This window comes from Squalius cephalus, assembly GCF_949319135.1.
Source record: "Squalius cephalus genome assembly, chromosome: 25".
In the NCBI taxonomy this organism is placed as follows: domain Eukaryota; kingdom Metazoa; phylum Chordata; class Actinopteri; order Cypriniformes; family Leuciscidae; genus Squalius; species Squalius cephalus.
In genome coordinates this window covers 14,126,189-14,147,883 of record NC_137146.1, presented here as the reverse complement: position 1 = coordinate 14,147,883, position 21,695 = coordinate 14,126,189, and the positions used below count along the sequence as shown (strand labels likewise).

General features: G+C 36.6%; 2 protein-coding genes across 6 annotated transcripts; one reads left to right on the top strand and one right to left on the bottom strand.

The window, feature by feature from the left end:
* Positions 1–1,811: 1,811 nt before the first annotated feature.
* klhl15 (kelch-like family member 15) lies at positions 1,812–11,124 on the bottom strand. 2 transcript variants are annotated; one of them, XM_079862975.1, is made up of 4 exons: positions 10,990–11,124; positions 7,549–7,630; positions 5,286–5,997; positions 1,812–4,056 (listed from the first exon to the last, which is right to left on the bottom strand). In XM_079862975.1, exons 1-4 carry the CDS (start codon positions 11,048–11,050, stop codon positions 2,947–2,949), a joined length of 1,965 nt encoding a protein of 654 aa, XP_079719101.1. In that variant the 5' UTR covers positions 11,051–11,124; the 3' UTR covers positions 1,812–2,946. The 2 variants fall into 2 exon arrangements, with proteins under 2 accessions (XP_079719101.1, XP_079719102.1); XM_079862976.1 differs by lacking the exon at positions 10,990–11,124 and adding an exon at positions 7,123–7,219.
* On the top strand, positions 10,805–20,747 carry eif2s3 (eukaryotic translation initiation factor 2, subunit 3 gamma). Of its 4 annotated transcripts, none has more exons than XM_079862979.1 (13): positions 10,805–11,136; positions 12,249–12,317; positions 13,118–13,181; positions 13,595–13,722; positions 13,996–14,117; positions 15,087–15,181; positions 15,282–15,440; positions 17,259–17,393; positions 17,484–17,578; positions 18,591–18,735; positions 18,847–19,016; positions 20,035–20,207; positions 20,401–20,747. In XM_079862979.1, exons 2-13 carry the CDS (start codon positions 12,249–12,251, stop codon positions 20,462–20,464), a joined length of 1,419 nt encoding a protein of 472 aa, XP_079719105.1. In that variant the 5' UTR covers positions 10,805–11,136; the 3' UTR covers positions 20,465–20,747. The 4 variants fall into 4 exon arrangements, with proteins under 4 accessions (XP_079719105.1, XP_079719103.1, XP_079719104.1 ...); XM_079862977.1 differs by having other exon boundaries at positions 10,806–10,913; XM_079862978.1 differs by lacking the exon at positions 10,805–11,136 and adding an exon at positions 11,744–11,866.
* The last annotated feature ends 948 nt before the right edge of the window (positions 20,748–21,695 follow it).

Below are 21,695 nucleotides of genomic sequence, written 5' to 3'. Positions count from 1 at the left end.
CAATCCAGGCTTTTTTTGCTAAACTGAAACCGATTGATATTTAGCTTTCGGGATTTATTCGAAATTCGGCGATCTTTTTTTGTGCAACATAGTTAATCACCAAATAAATCATATTTATCGTGTCTGTAATAGCCAAAAGAGACGACACATAACTTTTATCTCATTGATGTGTAATATCCTGACACAACCAACGCAAATTGTCAAATTAATTTAGAAACTTGAGTTAAAAAGCTTACGGCTTTTACATTTCGGTTATCCTGTAGGACGGCCACTGTATTACAAAAAAAGTGTAGTATGAATGCATCATAGTAAAAATAAAATTGAAATGTTTCAGATCAATTCACCATCGAATGATCAAAAAACGATGGGTAAACAAGAACATTAACATTCTGGAAAAGTCCAACAAGATCCCAGAATTCAGTTCAATTGAGCTGAATAAAGTTTGTATGACTTTTATGGACTTACTTTCCACCAAAAAGAACGAAATTGTAAAATGTAAAGTCACAATTAGAAGACATTACACTGCAATTGTGAGATATGAAATTATAATGTTAGATAGTCACAATTGTGAGCTTAAATTGCAATTATGAGAAGTAATGTTGCAAGTACCCTTTTTTTACTCTGAGGCGAAACATATTGCAATGAAAAATAGGCCACAAAAAAAAAAAAAAAAAACTCTTGAGGACAAAACACTATTATTTATTTAAAAAATGTCTTTCATTCTGGCAAAATTAATATTCTGGATTAAAATTATTCTAAGTGTGGAGAATTGCTGTTTATTGTTGGAAAGAAGAATATTTAACATGCGTCTTTATTCTACAAACCAAAAAAGCTTCAATATTAATCCAATCCAGTCGCTGCAAAGCACTATAGTCCTAATTTATCTTTAAAGAGTAGGCCTACTTAAAAAGTACCAAGACACATGACCAAAAATACCCCTGTCTGCCAAATGCATAAAGTTTCTTTTAACTATCCAAAGCGACTTACATTGAATTGAGGGTATACATTTTTATCAGTTCATGTATTCCATGGTAATCGAACCCATGACTGTGGCATTGCTAGCAGCACTATGCTTTTTTTGAGCTGCAGGAATGCATTTTTCTCAATATAGCGCACAATTCTGTCAAACATGGCGACACACGAGCTGAAGAACCGGCTTAGGGTTGCAGCACACACCCTGCTGATAGATCCTCTTACAGTGATAAACCCACAGGATAAGATGCTGATATCTAGAGAAGACAGCGTCTTAAATACACGTTAAACACATCAGCACAGCAGGTGATTGTATTCAATTAGAAAACCCAGAGAGCTGAACAGTTTGAACATTTATTTCTGGAAATTAATTACAAAGTCTTCAAATACCAGTGAACCACCAGATTTTGGTAAACAAGTTAGCAATCTGATTATACTCCTCTCAAGAACAAGATACAGGGCTATGGATTATTATTATTATTATAGTGGAATAATTGTCTGTTATTCTACTGAAAAAAATAACAAGACAAGGTTATAATCTACCGCTGTGTCTGATTATTACAGTTTGACCCTTACAGACCACAGTTTGGCATCTATATGTACATGAAAATAACATGAATTTTGGATGAGAAATGTCACACGGCAGAGACAAAAGGTCAAAGTTAGTGTTTGAGGAAGTACAAACCAACCAGGAACTCTGAGGAAACACAGCATCACATGTAGGGTCCATAATAGTAAATGACATATTGCCAAACACCTTCAAGATCTGGCTTAAAGGGATAGTTCACCAAAAAAAAAAAAAGTTTCTGTCATCATTTACTCACATTTATGTCGTTCCAAATCTTTCTTTTCTGTAGAACGCAAAAGATGATGTTTTTGACCATGCAGTGAAAACCAATGGAGTCCAAAAACATGTTTTGGGTCCCACTAAATTTCATAGCACAGAAAAACAAAAAAAGACATTTAAAAAGATTTGGAATGACATCGAGGGTGAGTAATTGATGAATAATCCCTTTTACTGCAACTGATATTAATACCTAATGAAAGCCTAAACTCATAGAACTGCTATTAGTGTTTCTTTTGACATTAAACACAAGATGCATATGTGCTTTAGCCCTTTGCTGGTGAAACAAAATGTGAGACACACACACACACACACACACACACACACATACATAGAAAGTAGTTCCTTACATTACATGAATTGGATCAAGGCAAGGCTTTGCCGTTTTAATAAATAAGTTAAAAATAAGCATAAGCACAACTAATAAAGGTCGGAGAAGTAGGAACTACGCGTCCCCTAATCTCTGCTGTCCCCTTTTCTCCCTGTGCAGTCAGCAGTGGAGGACCGGTGTTATTGTAGAGCAGTAATATATGCCCTTATTCGAGTGCAATGCTTGTCAACGTCACCGTCAAGATTACAATCATTACAGTCATTATCGTCAAGATCCACTACAACATCACTAGTATCAGCACAAATGCATTCTTAGATAATTCTTAGTAAACGTGAAAGAAAAAAAGGGGACTGGGAAGTTTTTTAATTTCTTCATGAGTTCCTCTACTTCATTTAGTCTCCTTTGCATTTTTCTAACCACTCCTAGACGTACCAGACTACTTGTCGTGGAATAAGCACACATAAAACATGACTTCCTGTGAACAGAATGAAGGGATATAGAAGAACGTCACAGAGAAGACAATGTGGTGAAACATGAAGAGTATTATGTGCTCTACAGGATGATTACAGTGCAATGAGTCAGACGTATGAGCAAAAAGGTCATCTGTATCCGATTTTTATGAGAACGCCAATGCTTAGTACAAATAACAAACCTTCCTTTCTACAATGAAAGCCTAAAAAGGATTTTTTTTTCTTCTTAAATAAGCACTGGCCTACAGTTTAAAAGCTTCAACAGTATTAGTATTACTTGTCACACCTGTAAACGTTTGTCTCCTAAACTGTCTTGAAAGTACAAAGACTCAGCTGCAGCGTCTCACATGTTCCAGAACGTATTCTGGGAAGTGCAAACTACACACTTGCAGTCCGTCCAGTTTGCAAGGCATCCTAGGATACTCGTCCTCTTTCCATTTGTTCTCCTCGGGGTCAAATGTGAGGATAGAGTCGCTGTAATGACCGTTGTAGCAAAGTCCCCCGAGCACCATGATCTGTTTGTCCAACACTGCCACTCCATGCCCACTGCGTCCTATAGGCATTGAAGCCAAAATAGTCCACTCGTCGGTGTCTGGGTCATAAACTTCTGTCGACGGGCAGCCCTGGGATTCGAAAGAGGCACGCAGTATCACACACACCCCGCCGAAGACGTACAGCTTCCCATTGTGGGAGATCATCTTATGGAAGCAACGAGCGTAGTTCATTTTTGACTTGTTCTCCCAGCAGTTGGTGAGGATCGGCGTGCGCCGCGTACGATGATCCGACGTTCCTTCCCGTCCCGGGTCAAAGACGCACACTTGTTTTGAGGTGGAAGAGGAGGTGATGCCGCCAGTGATATACAGCTTCCCGTTGAGCACAGTGCCTTCGTGGCCGTACTTGTTTACAGGGTAAGGATCTACAAACTCCCACTTGTCCTCAACAATGTCATAACGTTCCGTAGAATAAAACGTCTCGTCGCGAGTGCGACCTGCAACGGCATAAATATACTTCCCGATGACGCCGACGGCAAACTCTGATCTGGGAACGGACATGTCGGCCATGCGTAGCCAGGAGTTCTGTCTGGGATCGTAGCGGTAGACCTTAGAAGAAGCGTGGAACTCTCCGTCCGGGCCTAACTCTTCACCACCCAACAGGAAAGCGAAGTTGTTGACGATGGCCAGGCAATCGGGGCGGAGCGGTACCTGGGGGCCTTCTAGTTCCCACCACACTTTGGGCCGGTGCAGGAGGAGGATCTTACTATTGACCATGCTGTGGCCGATCATTCCGCGGAATACAGCAGTCTGGGGTCTCACGGATCTGATGCGGTTGGACTTGGTTTCTGCCAGCGGTTGTTCATTCACCTGATGGAAGTAGCTGAGCGCCTGGTCTACTTCTAGTCTCAGTTGGCGGGAATAACGGTAGAACTCTGATGTCTTCACCTATGCAAGGATGAAAAAAAACACATAAGGGTCAATGACATCAGTTATCGGCTTTCAAATTAAAAAAATTATCAGTTATCGGTATCGGCCAATATTTTCATATCGGTTCATCCCTACCATCGTTCAAAAGTTTGGGGTCGTTAAGATTTTTTTTAAATGGTTTTGAAAGCTCTTTTGCTTACTAAAGCTGAATTTATGCAATCAAAAATACAATAAAAACATTAATATTGTGAAATATTAATATAAATTAAAATAATTGTTTTCTATTTGAATAGATTTTAAAATGTAATTTATTCCTGTGATGCAAAGCTGAATTTTCAGCATCATTACTCCAGTCTTCAGTGTCACATGATCCTTCAGAAATCATTCTAATATGCTGATTTGGGAGTTCAAAAAACATTTCTTATTCTTATTATTAATGTTGTTCTGATTAAAATGTTTGTGGAAACCGTAATACTTTTATTTCAGGATTCTTTGATGAATAGAAATATATATATTGTACTGACCCCAAACTTGTAAACGGTAATGTACAATGATTTGAATCATGTTTTTAATGCAATTTAATGCCATTTTTATAAAGAAAATTTAAAAATATAAAAAGTATTCTGTATAAGCTTACTGTGCATTACAATTTAAAAAAGTTCTGTTCATCAAACAAAAAGTCATACAGAATTAAACAAAACAGGAAATTATATCATAGAGAGGACCTCTGCAGATCTTCATGAAATGTTTCTTAAAAAACTGCATAATTAACGACAAGTAATTTTAGGTTGTAAAGTGTCATGTGGTACAACTCGCCAAAAACATAATGATATTCATGAATTCGATTTTCAAATGATTTTTTTTCTTTTTCTTACTTGTCACTGACCCCTAAACACACAATAAACAAGGAAGCATTGTTACCTTCTCAAAGATATTAACAAGTAAATTTAGGTTGTAAAGTGTCATGTGGTACAACTCTCCAAAAACGTAAAGATATTCATGAATTCGATTTTCAAATGATTTTTTTCTTTTTCTTACTTGTCACTGACCCCTAAACACATAATAAACAAGGAAGCATTGTTACCTTCTCAAAGATATTAACAAGTAAATTTAGGTTGTAAAGTGTCATGTGGTACAACTCTCCAAAAACATAATTATAGTCATGAATTTGATTTTCAAATGATTTTTTCCTTTTTCTTACTTGTCACTGACCCCTAAACACATAATAAACAAGGAAGCATTGTTACCTTCTCAAAGATATTGGCAGGAGTCATGAGGCAAAAGCGCAGGTTCTGCACCACCGCATCCGTATGTCTCCATCGTCGCCGGTCATGTCTCAGCCATGCCTGCACTGCCTCATACAGCTCAATTTCCGGAAATCGACTCAGTTGGTCACTATCCAGATAAGCCATCAACTTCTCCAAGCTCAAATAGGACAGGAAGTCCGGTCGCGCCATCAGGGGCACAAAGTTCTCCAGCAGAAACGCATCAAGCTGCTCCTGCACGCCTTCCACGCCGACGCTGAAGTCTTCCAGCAAGCGCATGACCTCAGCACAATTCTCTAAGCAGATCTTGGCCAGTAGGAAGGAGCAGCAGAACTCTACAGCCTCTGTGAGTTGCACGTACATGGCAGCCTGCAGGATCTCTTGCACCGTGATCATGCTTAACTCTAATGAACCATAATACATGAAGCGAAGGACGTGACCAAACCCGGCTGCCGTCAACCCCTTCATGTGAATCTTATCCTGGTCACGTTCCCGCATATCAGCCGTGAACATGACCCGGAAATAGTCGCTCTGCGTCGCTAACAGAGCCTTGTGCGCCTGGAAGTGGTGCTCCTCGATGAGAAGAGTGACATCGAGCAGCAGTCGCTCCTCATACAAGGCTCGGAAGCCCGACGACACGCTGCCATCATGCACTTGGGAGAGGTACACCTCCACATCCCCCGCCATTAGGCACCTGCAGAGACACAAACAAGCTTATAAATGACACGTCAAGGCAAGTCGATATGTCCCAATTTAGCAGGTCGTCTCTGCAAGGTTGGGAGGACCATAACTGTGATGAAGAGACAGACATTTACCATTTTCTCTCAAGTATTTTATAGACACAAGTCTCGTCTCAGAGTTCAATATCAATCAACACAATGGTAAAGGCCTGAAAAAAGGATAGTTCACCCAAAATAAATTTTCTGTTATCAATTACTGACCCCGTGGAACACAAAAGAAGATATTTTGTTGCTTTGGACCACATTTCTTTGCATAGACAAAAACAGAAGAAAAAAAGTCAAAGGTTTGGAATGACTGCGTTTTGGGGTCAATAACATATAAAAAGAAAAAGAAATGAACACTTTTATTCAGCAAGCACACATTAAATTGATCAAAATTGACAGAAATGACATTTATAACATTGACAAACGATTTCTATTTAAAGTGAATTCTGTTCTTTTGTACTTTTCTCAAAGAATGCTGAAAAAATGTGTCAGTTTCCACAAACATTTTAAGCAGCACAACTGTTTTTATCATTGATACTAATAAGAAATGTTTCTTGAGCACCAAATCAGCATATTAAAATGATTTCTGAAGGATCATGGGGCACTGAAGACTTGAGTAATGATGCTGAAAATATAGCTTTGTCATTACAGGAATATTTTTAAAAATACAATAAAATAGAAAACAGTTATTATAGTCATTTTAATCAAATAAATGCAGGTGAGCATAAGAGACTGTTCAAAATATTTTCTTTTTTAAAATCTTACCGACCCTAAACTTTTGAGCAGCTGCTTAAATCTTTGAGTGAACTATCCATTTAATACAAGATAAAATGATGCAAATCTTTAATTAAGTGCTTGTTGAACTAAACAGCACTTCCTCAAGTTCTTCATCAGCCAAATCATCAGAACTAATTGTAGTTTAGTGAATAATAGATGGTATAAAAACATGCCAGACTTTAATAAAGCCTCTGGAAGGACTTCAAGAACTTTCACACCTCAGCACTTCAGTTTCTGCTGCTGAAAGCCAAACTCTCTCAAAGCTCCCCCACACACTCCCCCCCTCTACTGCACACATACACACACAGCACACTCACCTCTGATTGGCCACGGGCATGTCACAGGGGGGTGTCCGAGCCAATCAGAGGATAGTACCTCTGTGTCCGTAGGAAATTAAATTCTGAAGATATTCACCTAAATGACAAACCGAACAAGCCCCAATCATTAAAATTACGAGAAAATCACCAACAGACTGAAATGCTAAAGATGCACCAACAACTGAATGTCCCACTGTGTGCAAACAGGAGACAATTACTTGAGGCATAAATGGAGGTAGAAGATGACAGAATACTTTTAACAAAATATCCCTGCTTGCACATTGAAAATGGACCATAATTGTGCACAACAGAAGCCTTGTATTGTTTAACCATTATTTTGAATATAAAAATGAGGTGAGAAACACTTAAAGACATACTGGTAAGGTGGCTTGGAGAAAAGCAGAGGGTGATGACTTTGTGACTTACCTTTTAGAGGCCTCCTGGCCAACGGTCGGCTTCACAGCGATGAAGGGACGTTCACATTTCCTCTGCTTGTACTTGCCCTGCTCTAAAAAGAGATGACATCCAGATGATGGAAAATAGACAACAATAAACAGCCCCTTAGCTGTCCTAAATTCATTATGTGTAAACTATGACTTGATATGGCTTATTGCTTTAATTGAACCATTATTATTACCAAATGTTCATTAGACACTGAGCAACATCTGATTATTATTTTTACGGTTGAGTAAGTGCCTATATGTAATGTGAGGGACTGTTGTATTAGACAGTGCAAGTTACATTCACATGCAGTCAGTCGACAGATCAGACGAAAGAAAACTAATGTCCAATTCAAAACTAACTGCATCCATTTGGCCACAAAATTTGGAATTTCCCAGAATTTGTTAAAATATGACTTTAAATTGACTACCGTTCAAAAGTTTGAGCTAAATACGATTATTTTTATTATATTATTATAATATAAATTAACACTTTTATTCAGAAAGGACAAAAAAAAGATCAAAATTGCTAGTAAAGACATTTATAATGTGACAAAAAAAAAGTTATATTTCAAATAAATCATTTCTAATCAAAGAATTGTGAAAAATATTTATCACGTTTCCACAAAAATCAACAGTTTTCAAAACTGATAATTAATCAGGGAAGCACCGATAGGAATTATAATTTTTTCGACCAATATCGATTTTAACCAACTATTGGCTGATTGCGATACCGATATTTGTCGCTTGCTCTCTTATTTGAACATCTGTCATTAAAATAGATTAGTGTTTCGATCATGTTTTAAATTAGCAAAGTTCAAAAAAGCATGCATTAATGTATACTAGCTAGTTTATTGCTGCATCATCAAATAATTTCTATTGAACATGGATTGGATCCATTTAAAATTCAAAAGATGCATATGAAATAAACTACTTTTCAGTTAGGTCTAAGAGTGGTTTACGAGAACAAAAATAAAGTAAATCAAATGTAAAATATATTCTTGTATAAATTAAACATACATTAATCCTTATTAAAGTTATTTAGTCAAGAGTAGTGTTTTTTGTCTTTTGATTAATATTAAAACAGACGCAGGAATATTAGGCTGCTGTCACTTTAAGATCTGCACGGATTCAATATACTGGTACACAAGCATTTTATTTCTCAACATTCATTTAAGACACAACTGGCAATGTTTACAAGGATGCTCACTAAAATGGCCATTTTGATATAATTTTGTGTAAATTAGAAAAAGTGAAAGAACTCAATTCAGTATTTGCGCGCTGTCTAAAACACTGCTTTCCGGGCGCATGCTTTGGATTTGCGGGCACAAAACTTCACACAGTGAGTAGAATCAAAGACTTTATATATAGAAAGACAGTGCATTCATATTACAATGAATGGATTTTTTTTTTATAAATCCCGCCTTCTAAATAAATAGCCTATTCACTGAATGATAAAGTCATCGTGTCACTGCAGCTGCCATTAGAAGCTCCAGTTGCTATAGAAACAGTCAGTGTTCTGAGACACACGCTTAAGCACATTGGCTGGTCCAGCCTGAAAAAAACATAAGACGTTATTTTAACATAAGAGACCACATTTATGAGATTGTTGTTAGATTTCATTGGTGATTTCAAATATGAAATTTAATCGTAAGCTTAGTGAACAGCTTTGGAGAATTACCCCATTCAAATAGATATGAGCTGCACTTGCATGACGGAAATAGCTGCCCAAGAGGAGTTTCAAAGATGGCCGCCGAGTGAAATGACTTGCCTTAAAAGGGACTTTGGTAGAATTGAGTTCTCCTTGGTATCTTCTTGCACTTGAATATTTAAATTCGCAAGGTTTAAAACACGTGCAATGAACAAACTTTTGTGAAGATGCAGCACTGGCCTGATCGGGACAGTGACAGTTTCGTCAAGCGTCGTTCACGTTGGCCCCGAACAGTCCTTATTGTTGAGCCCTGCTGTATTTTGTACAGATTTCATTTTGTTTTAGCAAGTATTTAATTATTTTACCAAGAGAAAAACGTTGGATTATGCAACAGACAGTATACAACTCAGTGCCTTCATGCAGTTAATTAATAAACCATCAGTTTGTTATCAGCCTTTTCCATGCTATAGCCGATGGTTTTAAACTGATCAAAAATCGTCCGATAAATACGGCGGCCGATACATCGGTACATCTCTACAGATATTAATAAGAGATTTTACTTGAGCACCAAATCAGCAAATTAGAATGATTTCTGAAGGATCATGTGACACTGAAGTCTGGAGTAATGATGCTGAAAATTCAGCTGTCACCATAGGAATGAATTACATTTTAAGATACTAAAACAGAAAACAGTTATAATATTTCACAATATTACAGTTTTTACAGTATTTTTTGTTATTTTTTTTATCAAATACAGCCGAAAGGTAGTGTATCAAACTCCAATGTGACATCTGTGTGTCATATGATAAAACAATCAATCCATTTTCCAGTAACCACCAGGATGCCTCTGGGTTTTAATTTAGGCCTATACAATACCAGGGGTCTCAAACACGTATAATCACAGTATAATATACAAAGTACTGTTTCCCATAAAGAACTGTATTTTCTCTGATTCTGTTCTTTTCTCTGACGTTGGTCTTACAGGTGTAAAACAGTTTAGATAGTTGTTAATAAGAATTATGATACATTATTTAAGAGATTTAAGTATAACATGAGTAGCTCTCGGCAACTTTCGATTGTAAAAAGAAGCTCTCAAATGAAAAAAGGTTGGAGACCCCTGATTTATACAGTTTTAATTTATAAATACATTTAGTTTTTTATCAGTTTACCTTGTTTTGACTGTCGCTGTGGTAAACTTCTCTGTGTTTAGGGGAAAATGTAATGAATGTTTACAGTCACCTTATCTTAATGACAAATGGGCCTGCTTTACCAGTGTTCAACCTTACATTACACTCAACGTGGTTTTATATTCTTTTCAACTTCAATGACCTCGTGTTCAGATCCTCACTCAGTAAACGAGATACAAAAACAACGCTTGGCTGATTCACAGAAAAGCATGTATTATGAATTCTGCATGACATGTTTGATTTCAGTTTTTTTTAATTCTAAAAATAAAATAAAAAAGTATCTGAAAACGACTGGATACAGACACTAACGGTGTCTTGAAACCTAATGATCTGTCTATCTAGGCAGCATTTATAGTCACTGAGTCGCTTTACATGCATATGATTCCCAAACATGCTGTCTATCTAGGGAGCTCACTGGGTCAATATCAGAGGCACAGCCAGTAATTACCGCTGACACGTCCCAACGAATGTCAGCCCACGACATATTAAACAATTCTGATGTTTTCGGCTACGGTAAGATAAAACGAGCAGGTTATTAAGCAGGACAACGCTGCGTGTGTACAATAAAACAATTCCAGCAGGGTTTTACCTCGGCGATGCGACTCCACGCAACCCCGCTTCGACCAGGGAGCCCGAGGTCCTTCGGACATGGAGTGCTGCTATTAGACAAAGACCAGAGAAATTAAATATGAAATCTCATTATCGACGGAAACATGCTGCCCATTGGCGTCTTTAGGTGACAATAAACCAGTGTTATTTGGCCTGAATTGCTAAATGTTGTTTGTCTATAGCCTCCACTGCGTTCGTAGACGCCATATTATTGTCTGCACTGACGTCATTTCCCGATCATTTGTCGGTCGGACGGAAATATTGGAGTTTGTGTCAATATTTTCTGCCTACATGTACAAAATGTTTTAGTTCACCGTCTCAGACATTACAATTGCTATGAGAACATAAATCATGACATAGCCTATATTATGATTGAAGTTCTACTTTCCTTATGAATTAAGAGGTAAGGAAGTTTGAGCGTGTGAAACCTCCTGTTTTATAGATAGAAAGATAGATAGGTCTGTGTGTGTGTGTGTGTGTGTGTGTGTGTGTGTGTGTGTGTGTGTGTTGTTTTTGCATGTGTTCATAATTTCTTTTTATGACTGTGGAGCCAAACAATACACAAAACATGCACAACTGAAATGTACAATTTGTTACGTTTCATTACATTGCCACAAATAAAACAATTGCCTCCAAGCATAACTACTCAATATGCTAACAAAATCTTCAACAACAACAACAACAAAAAAATTATATTTGAATAAAGGGTGAAGATGTCAATTTTCTTAGGACAGGACATCACTTTTGGCCTCAACTCTTTGGTGCTTGTCACTAGTAGTGACAGGACTGTCAAAACTACAAAACGTGTGACGTCATAACCCGAAGACGGACCCAGGTTTCATCCCCATCAGTCCAACGTGTGTTCAAGTTTTCTTCATGTTAATTACAGATTAGATAAATTATGTTGTTGGATATGTTTGGTATTTTAAGTTTGTTTATGCTAATTATAAGATAGGATGCCATTTCCGGTCTGTTTTCTCCTTCTTGGGATTTACTGGCCTTTTCTAGAAACTGATTGCATCATCCCATGCTTACAGGACGCTGTTCGATAGATGCGTTTTAATTATTTACCTTATTTTTTGGTGTTCTGCCGTGTAATAGGGAAAAGTATAACATTATCTATATGCATACATACAACACTACAAAATAATTAGACAGTTTATAAATTTATGGCACACATGTATTTGTAAAAACGGTCAGGCGTTTGCTTGATCATACTCTCATTCCTTTTCTTTCAAGATGGCGGGCGACGAGTCTGGAACAACGTTGGGTCAGCCTCATCTTTCTAAACAAGACCTCAGTACACTAGTAAGTCTTCATATTTTGTTATATAGAGTAATATAAAAGGTTCAAGGTGTACTGGCGCCATCGCCAGTTCGAGTTCAGTGCTCTTGTGCTCTCTGATGAAGGCAGGCGTGCTTGTTAGCTGTGCCGGTGAAAACTCAGCACATGATTCATTCTGGGATGGAGAAGGACCCCGTGTAGAAATTACGGATATATACATATAAGTTACATATATAAAAATGTCGTGAAACCACTGCCGGTTGTCATTACCCAAATGTCATTCTGTTTAATATATTTCCTGTCATGTTCTACTTTGGTCATGTGCTAATCTTTCATACTCCCAAGCTAATTATTCACCGGTGTCTCAATGTAATGTGCTCGACAGTAGATCATCCCAAACTTTATTAACATGTATTCCTTGAAATTAACACAATGATTATTTTTGAAACTGTGACTTAAATAATACAATAAAGCTCTAAAATAATTATTGCAAGCTACACTCTGAATCAAAAGCTAGCAATAGCAATTATTTGATTCAATTTAAGCTTGCAACAGCAAATTACAGCTTCTCTTGTTTTAGGGGGGAAAACTTTTTCTCTCTCTTAGAGAGGCTGTTACAAGTTTTGGAAGTAAAAAAAGTCAAGTATTTATTTTTGGTGGTTGTCGCCCATGACTTGATTGATTTGAATGTTTTGATGCACTTGTCAATACTGATATTTTTTTATTATAATTTTATGTTAGGTTACACTTAAGACAGTTTGCCATATTATGTTTTTTTTGGCAATTTGTTTGATTAGCTTTAACGGATCTGTTTTGCTTTATAGGATGTGAGCAAACTGACTCCTCTGTCCCAAGAGATCATCAGCAGACAAGCCACAATAAACATAGGTGAGATTTCTTTGAACTGTTTTCTCTATACAAACAGTCCCATATGATCCAAATCCAGGTTTCATATTAAAGTTAATGTCACCATGAAATCAAAATGGATAGTTTATGGAATATTGCAGTATTTATTATAAATAATTTATCTGTTCACCTTTTTTTAATTCATGTGCTCTTTTAATCTTTAATCAAAATATATGTGTTTACTGATGCGAGGGCGGGACAACCTGTCACTCACATGACATCACAGCAATAGCAAACCACAACAATCCAATCAATTCACAATGGACAAAATAATGTCCCCCTACAATTTTTCTTGGGTCGAGAAGTCGTTTTCACTCGGTCGCAATAGGGATGAAAAGATGATTGCAGCTTCCGTTTCATGCTGGCTTTATTTATACCTATGTGTTTGTCTTTAGGAACTATTGGTCATGTAGCCCATGGAAAATCAACAGTGGTGAAAGCGATCTCTGGAGTTCACACTGTCAGATTCAAAAATGAGCTGGAGAGAAACATTACAATCAAGTTGGGTTATGCTAATGCTAAGGTAACAACATTGTTTGATTTCAAATATCTAGTTATTGCAAGCTACACTCTGAGTCAGAAGCTAGAAATAGCAATTATTTGATTCAATTTAAGCTTGCAACAACAAATTACAGCTTTCGTTTTTTATGGAGAGGGAATTTTTCCCCTCAAAGCGAGGCTGTTACAAGTAATTTCTTATGAAGAAATGTGAATTATTTATTACTGAGGGTTTGATATTTTTTGTCATGTTTGTTTGCTTGAAGTTTATATCTTTTGCACTGAATCCCTTATCTAGGTGTATAAATTGGATGATCCAAGTTGTCCACGACCAGAGTGTTACAGGTCATGTGGCAGCAGCACACCTGATGAGTTCCTCACAGACATTCCTGGCACCAAAGGCAACTTCAAATTAGTTCGGTATGTTTTCTAATATACATAACAGTTTTTGTTGCCTAACATTTTTGTGGGAACGATGAAACCAACATTTGTGGTAAGATTTAAAAAAAGAGAGAGAAATAAATACTTCTATTAATCAAGGATCAAAAGTGACAGTGAAGACATGTATGATGATGCAAAAGATTTCTATTTAATCAATGCTTTAATAAATGTAGTAAATAATTATAATTAATGCAAATAAATTCTGCTCATTGAACATTGTTTAAAGAATACTGAAAAAAGTATCTCCATTTCCACAAAAATATTAAACGGCACAACTGTTTTCAACATTGATAACAATAAGAAATGTTACTCGAGCACCAAATCAGCATATTAGAATGATTTCTGAAGGATCATGTGACAATGAAGACTTGAGTAATGATGGTAAATAAATTCAGCTTTGACATCACAGGAATAAGTTACATTTTTAAAATATATTCAAATAGGAAAAAGTTTGATGATATTTTACAATATTACTGTTTTTCTGTATTTTTGATTAAAAGCAGCCTTGGTAAGTGTACTAGTTCTAGGTGTACTGGCACACAAATACCAGGGGTGTGCGGTCCATATTAGCTGCTAATGCTCTGCATACCCATGCCATTCGTGGACTCGCTAATTAATAATAACACTATAAATAACTAAAAATTCCCTTGATTGAGGCGTGCCATAAAGCTTACATGATAAAATGTTGGTAATATGTTCATAACAGTCCATCATTTATTTATTAGCCAAACAATTATTGGTAATTTTCTTCAAATCTGCCAGTTTCGGAGGGTTTCAGGTGATTCCAAAAGGCAATACATGTAATATAGTAATCTGTATTATATCTTTACCATGTGTATTGACAGTTTGGCTAGGGTTTTTTTTTTTTGGTGGTTTTTGTTTTTGTTTTGTTTTTCTTCAACACTTCTGAATTCAGTCTTTATATTCAGTTTATATCATTCTTTTTAGACATGTCTCATTTGTGGATTGCCCGGGTCACGACATCTTGATGGCCACCATGTTAAACGGTGCCGCCGTAATGGATGCTGCTCTACTCTTAATTGGTGAGTATTTACCTCGTAACCTTTAGCGTTTTTTGTCTTGCAAGTAATGACCACATCCTTATGTTGTAAGAGTAGCTAAAGATCTTTTTTACTCTTTCAGCTGGCAATGAGTCATGCCCTCAGCCACAGACGTCAGAGCATTTGGCAGCCATTGAGATCATGAAGCTCAAGCACATACTGATTCTGCAGAATAAAATCGACTTGGTGAAAGAGAGTCAGGCCAAAGAGCAGTATGAACAGATCCTGGCTTTTGTGCAGGGTAAGTGTTTTAGCTCGATGCTCTTCTGAAATTTTCATAATTTGCTAGTAGCCAAACAGGAAACCATAAAAGTTTCAGAAATCTTTGTACATGTATGCAACCGTTGAAAAGTTTGGGGTGGGTATGATTTTTTTTAAATGTTTTTGATTGAAGTCTCTTATGCTCACATCGACTGCTTTTATTTGATCAAAAATACAGTAAACCTGTAATATTGTGAAATATTATTCAAATTTAAAATATTTTATATTCAATATTAAATATAATAAAATATTATTATATTTGAATATATTTTAAAACTTAATTTATTCATGTGATGTCAAAGCTGAATTTTCAGCATCATTTCTCCAGTCTTCAGTGTCACATGACCCTTCAGAAATTATTCTATGCTGAATTGTTGCTCAAGAAACATTTATTATCAATGTTGAAAACAGTTGCGCTGCTGAATATTTTAATATATAATATCGAAAATATTGAAAGCTTGTGTATGTAGTCTAGTCTTCTATAAACAGCATTGTCTGTACAAAAGTAATGATTATTTTCACAGACAAAACTAAGAAAACAGAGCAGTAATATAGTTCTGCTTGTGGATATCTTGTTTACTTGATTTTAATTATACATATGTTTTCAAAGATTTAATGCCTCAAACCTGACAAATACAATGATTACATTTTCCCAAGATTGAAACTGAAAAGGGATAGTTCATCCAAAAATGAAAATGTTTAATTTACTCACCCTCAAATTGTTTGAAACTTGTATGATCTTATTTTAACCTAATTTAGGTGTCTTTACAAAAAAGGACACCAAAGACCAAATGATATAAGGCGTTTTCAGAAAGAATTCCGTGTATAAAATGTGAACAGCGCACAAACAGCAAAGAGATTGTTTACATGTTGCGATAATGAACAGGACTACGTGGAGATGCAAAAAAACCTGACTGCATTTACCTACTACAGTACACGGATCCATGTGTATAAATACAATGAATGTGTGATCAGTGCATCAAGAACGCATACATGGTTTGTTGGCGCATCAATTTTACAGACTCACGCGTGCTTACTGTACCACTTCTGTACTTCACCGCAATCATCTTTGCCTTTATTACAATTCGCATCCATCAAAGCATTACTAGCAAGATGCTGGTTTGCTTCATCCTGCCCGAGATACGTAGTTTGCGTATCATCTGGCCATACAGAGGTGACGTTCAGTCTGTATTGCACACAGTGTGATGTGTATTTCATAGTGACTCGCGCTCTTCAGAAACAATCACCGAATATGACAGAGCTCGTGTTTTAAAGCGAAACACACTGGAATGGAAGCGATTAACTGAAAATGCAAGGCAAGTCTCTATTGCCGGAATCTCTGATTTAATCAGCCTGGACTTCTAAGATCATCTAACTGCCTGACGTAGATTACGTTAATGATGCAATTTCACATGCTTCAGTAATTTGCGTTACATTATTTCAACGAGTTAAGGATTTTGAATTAATCGCATGCGTTAACACGTTACCGTTGACAGCCCTGATTTTTTTACATTTTTAATTTTAAGTTATTTTTTCCCCACTCCATATAATGAAAGTGATTAGGGACTGAATCTGTCAGGCTCCAAAAAATGCATCAAAATGCATTCAAGTCACATCAGGGTGAGTAGATGATAACAGAATGGTAATATTGGGTGAACAATCCATTTAGCATGGACCCTTTCTATTACTCTATATATTCATAGCTTATGTGTCTTCTATATTGCATTGTACAGACTGATGGGTAAACTATGGCTTTATAATTGGATGGTTTAACTTTCATTAATTTCTTTTCCTACAGGAACGGTAGCAGAGGGAGCTCCAATCATCCCAATCTCAGCGCAGCTCAAGTACAACATTGAGGTTGTCTGCGAGTACATTGTAAATAAGATCCCCGTGCCTGTCCGTGACTTCATCTCTGAGCCTCGCCTTATTGGTAAGTGACAGTTTTAATTTGAAGGCTACTAAAGAGGATTCCCTGTGCTCAATGTCAAATTTTAGATGAGTGATTGTGTTTTTCCCACAGTAATCAGGTCATTTGATGTTAATAAGCCTGGCTGTGAAGTAGATGATCTGAAAGGTGGTGTAGCTGGAGGAAGTATCCTCAAAGGAGTCCTGAAGGTAACTTTTGACCTGTTTGATCCAATTTAAGCAGCGCTATAATGCGTCTCATCTTCATGGACTGCACCAGATTTGCTAGTTCTTGTCCTGAGATGTTAACACTTGCAAGTGTTTGTGTGTAATTTCAACTCATCCCTTTTCTTGAAAATGGTTTAAAGATTGAAATGTGAGGTTTATCTTTTTATAAATCTTTTTTGGTTTTGTCAACCTGTATTTGAACAGTAAAGTTGTTTAAAGTGCCTTTCATGCAGTGTGAATATAGCTGTTTGTGAATGTAAAAGGTCTGCAAAGTTTTAAAATGTGCATAGTGTACAACAAATAGGTATCCTAAAAGAAAGAATTGATTCTGAACTGCTGAAAAGAGTTGTCAGCAATTCCAGTTTCACTTCCTTTTACATACCTACGTCACAATGTAACATATTTGCATAATGCCAGCCTATTGTCTTCATTGACTGACTGCGAACGGAATTGGTACGGGGAAAAAAACGATGCCATTGTTACTGTTTGTATCACTGTGTATCAAGTGCCAAGGAAGCCTCCGGAGCTGAAATTCAGATATTGTAATAGTCGTTTAGTTTCCGAAACAAGCTGTAAGCGGTAGACCAATCACAATAGACTAGGCCATCTGACCAATCAGAGCAGTGTAGGCTCATGGAAAAGAGGGTTTAGAGAGACTGAATCTTTGAACAAACCGTTTTCAGACTCTTTGAGAAATGAGGTGATGTATTTTACATTGGATGTATGTAAACTTATTGTAGAAGACCTCCAAAACAAAATTAATAACTTTTAAAATGGCATAATAGGGGCTTCATGGCTTTACAATAATTGTATGGATTAGTGTGTTACCATAGACATTTTCCTACCCCGCTTATACGGTATTTATTTGTGCATGTCTTAAAAACCTTTAAGATTTGATTTGAAAAACTCTGTGAAGCTCTTTCATTGTCTGCTTTACGGCTGCTATTCCTGTTCCTCTTTTCATGCTGTTCTCCTCTGTTTATTTTTGTTCAAGGTTGGACAGGAGATTGAGGTCAGACCAGGTATTGTTTCTAAGGACCATGAAGGGAAACTAATGTGCAAACCTATCTTCTCCAAAATTGTCTCACTATTCGCTGAACACAATGACCTCCAGTATGCTGCTCCTGGTGGCCTTATTGGTATGCAGACTTGAACATTACTGAAATAATGTAATATTTGTTAATTGTTTGTTGTTTCTTTTGTACTAAAGTGGATGATTTAATATTTGCTATGCACATTCTCTGTTGCAGGTGTTGGCACCAAGATCGACCCTACACTGTGCAGAGCGGATCGTATGGTGGGCCAGGTCCTCGGTGCTGTGGGGGCTCTTCCTGAGATCTTCACAGAGCTTGAGATCTCCTACTTCCTTTTAAGAAGGCTGCTTGGTGTGCGCACTGAGGGTGACAAGAAAGCAGCCAAGGTAAAGCGAAATCTCCACTGATTGTTCCACAAGGTCCTGGATTTTGAATGAGACCAAATATATTTGTGTTTTAAAGCACCAAAGCTGCATTTATTTGATCAAACATAGTAAAACAGTAATATTGTCAAATATTATTAAAATTTAAAGTAACTTTTCGAAGTGAACAAACAAGTCTATTCTTCTTTTAAGGATTATTTCACCAAAAAATGAAAAAAGTCATAATTTACTCAAGCTCGTGTCGTGCCAAACTCATAAGACTTTCATCTTCGAAACACAAATGAAGATATTTTAATGAAATCTGAGAATTCTGTCCCTCCATTGACAGCCACGCAACTACCACTCTGGTGTTTCAAAAAGCTAATAAAGAGATCGTAAAACTAATCCATATGAATTGAGAGGTTTAGTCCAAATGAACAGATTGAATTTAGGCTTTTCACATATAAACATTGATCAGCGAACATAAACAGAAGCTCAAACCAAACCTTATGACGTGCAGAACAAACCTCATTGGTTCTCGCTCGACAAGCGAACATGTTTGAGCCTCTGTTTACCACAACTGATGTGTGAGTTGATGAATGTTTATATGTGAATGAAAGACTAAATTAAATCTTTTCATCAAATAAATCACTCGTGTCTCTTCAGAAAATTTGGACTAAATCACTCGATTCATATGGATTAGTTTTACGATCTCTTTATGAACTTTTTGAAGCAACAGAGTGTTAAAAATGTCAGTTGTGTAGCTGTCTATGGAGGGATAGAAAGCTCTCGGATTTCATCAAAAAGATCTTCATTTGTGTTCTGAAGATGAACGAAGGGCAGCATGAGAGTGAGTAATTAATGACAGAATTTTCATTTTTGGGTGAACTATCTGAACTTAAGAATGATAGTGTGTGTATATATAGAATGGTATGCAATACATTTAAATACATCACTTATTTAATTTATTTTTTATAAACATTCTGATTTTATTGTACCTGCTATTACAATTTCTGATTTTTCTTATCGATTTGGCGTACAGGTTCAGAAGCTGTCGAAGAATGAGGTGCTGATGGTAAACATCGGCTCGCTGTCGACAGGAGGCCGTGTTAGTGCAGTGAAAGCTGATTTGGCCAAGATTGTGCTCACTAACCCTGTGTGCACAGAGGTGGGGGAGAAGATCGCCTTGAGTCGCAGAGTGGAGAAACATTGGCGGTGAGCAAAATTGAATTCAAGACCTGTTGTTTTGTGGAATAATGTGCATCAGTGAATCATGCACAATGAGACCAGGAACTTGATTTGAAGTAAATGAGTAGGGTCAATTTGATGTTGTGACTTCCAAACGTCATATTTTTTCCACATTTCATTATTGCAGTTTGAACAGTCATTGACCTCTCTCTTCCTCTAGTTTGATCGGATGGGGGCAGATCAGGAGAGGGGTAACCATCACACCCACAGTTGATGACGATTGAGGAGTGACCCATTCTGTCAATGGCTCGCACTGTCTCTCTGCCGGACATAATTATTAAACCATTTCACACACTCTTGTGCAAAGGTCAGCGCAAAGTGAAGGGAAAGGCTCTTTTGAGTGGAATGCACTGGCCCTGTATTTTAAGATGGTCACCATCCTCAGTGGAAGGATTGGTGTCATTTCTATCAAATGCAATGATTTTTCAAGGAAACATTATTCCTTGGCTTGACAAAGAAATTGTCAACATCTTTCAGTGATGACAAATAAAAACCTTTTGGATCAAACCATTTGTGTGCTCTATTTTCTGAAAATTGTGCTTCATTTCAACCACAACAAGACTTTCCTATTAAAACCTAATTTCAAGAACAATATTTGCAAAGTTAAGATGTTATTTTTACAGCAAAGCTTGATAGACAGCATAATCCTTAAAAAAAAAAAAAGACCAAGCCATGTGTGTGGTAAACATGCAGGTTCTTAATAGTGTCCAAAGGCATTTGATAGTATGCAGTGACACGTTTTTTAGATCCTTTATTCAATTTAAATATCCCGAACAAATATTGCTATATTAAAAGCATGATTAAGGTGATCTAGAATAAGAGGTTTTTGAATGAGCAGCAGTTTTGTCTTAACAGTGGCAGCTTTAATAGGTGTATTAATAACCTCAGTACTGGTGTTAGGGGAAAAATAGACTGGATCTGATCATCTCTAGTCAGCCACATAATTTAAATCTAATGAGTTATTTAATTTTAAAATAAATATTTGAGTAAGTATTATAAGTATATTATAATATAAGTATTGGAATGAATATATGTTGTCATTATTGTTATTTCTAATACTTTATTTTCTCTACTTTTGTATATTATTATATGTTTGCTTGGTTCTTGGTCTGTAAATAATTCTTCTTTATAGACGTATTTTGGCCTGTAACTAATGTTAGAATAAATTTATTTGATGTTATAGCGTGTATAAGAAAATAATAACAACGTAAAACCACCGGATCAATAGCCGTACAAGCAGTAAACCGTATGAATGTGCTACCCAGCAAATATTTCCAACCAAAACAGTTTGCGTAATAATAAACCATAATGGTAATTTAAACAATTTTATAAGCATAAATCCATTACTGGCTAATATCCCGAGCTCGCTCATTCCGCATCATACGCATTTCACGCCGCCACAAATTAAACGCCATCAAAATACTCATTCACAACCGACTTCCAAAGCGCTAAACA

Coding starts and splice junctions, on each gene's coding strand:
- eif2s3 (XM_079862977.1), top strand. Junction 12,318..13,117: donor AACAAGACCTCAGTACACTA/GTAAGTCTTCAT, acceptor TTTGCTTTATAG/GATGTGAGCAAACTGACTCC. Junction 19,017..20,034: donor GTGACAAGAAAGCAGCCAAG/GTAAAGCGAAAT, acceptor TTTGGCGTACAG/GTTCAGAAGCTGTCGAAGAA.
- klhl15 (XM_079862975.1), bottom strand. CDS start 11,050: ATGTCCGAAGGACCTCGGGCTCCCTGGTCGAAGCGGGGTTGCGTGGAG. Junction 7,631..10,989: donor CGTGGAGTCGCATCGCCGAG/GTAAAACCCTGC, acceptor ATCTCTTTTTAG/AGCAGGGCAAGTACAAGCAG. Junction 4,057..5,285: donor CTGCCAATATCTTTGAGAAG/GTAACAATGCTT, acceptor ATCCTTGCATAG/GTGAAGACATCAGAGTTCTA.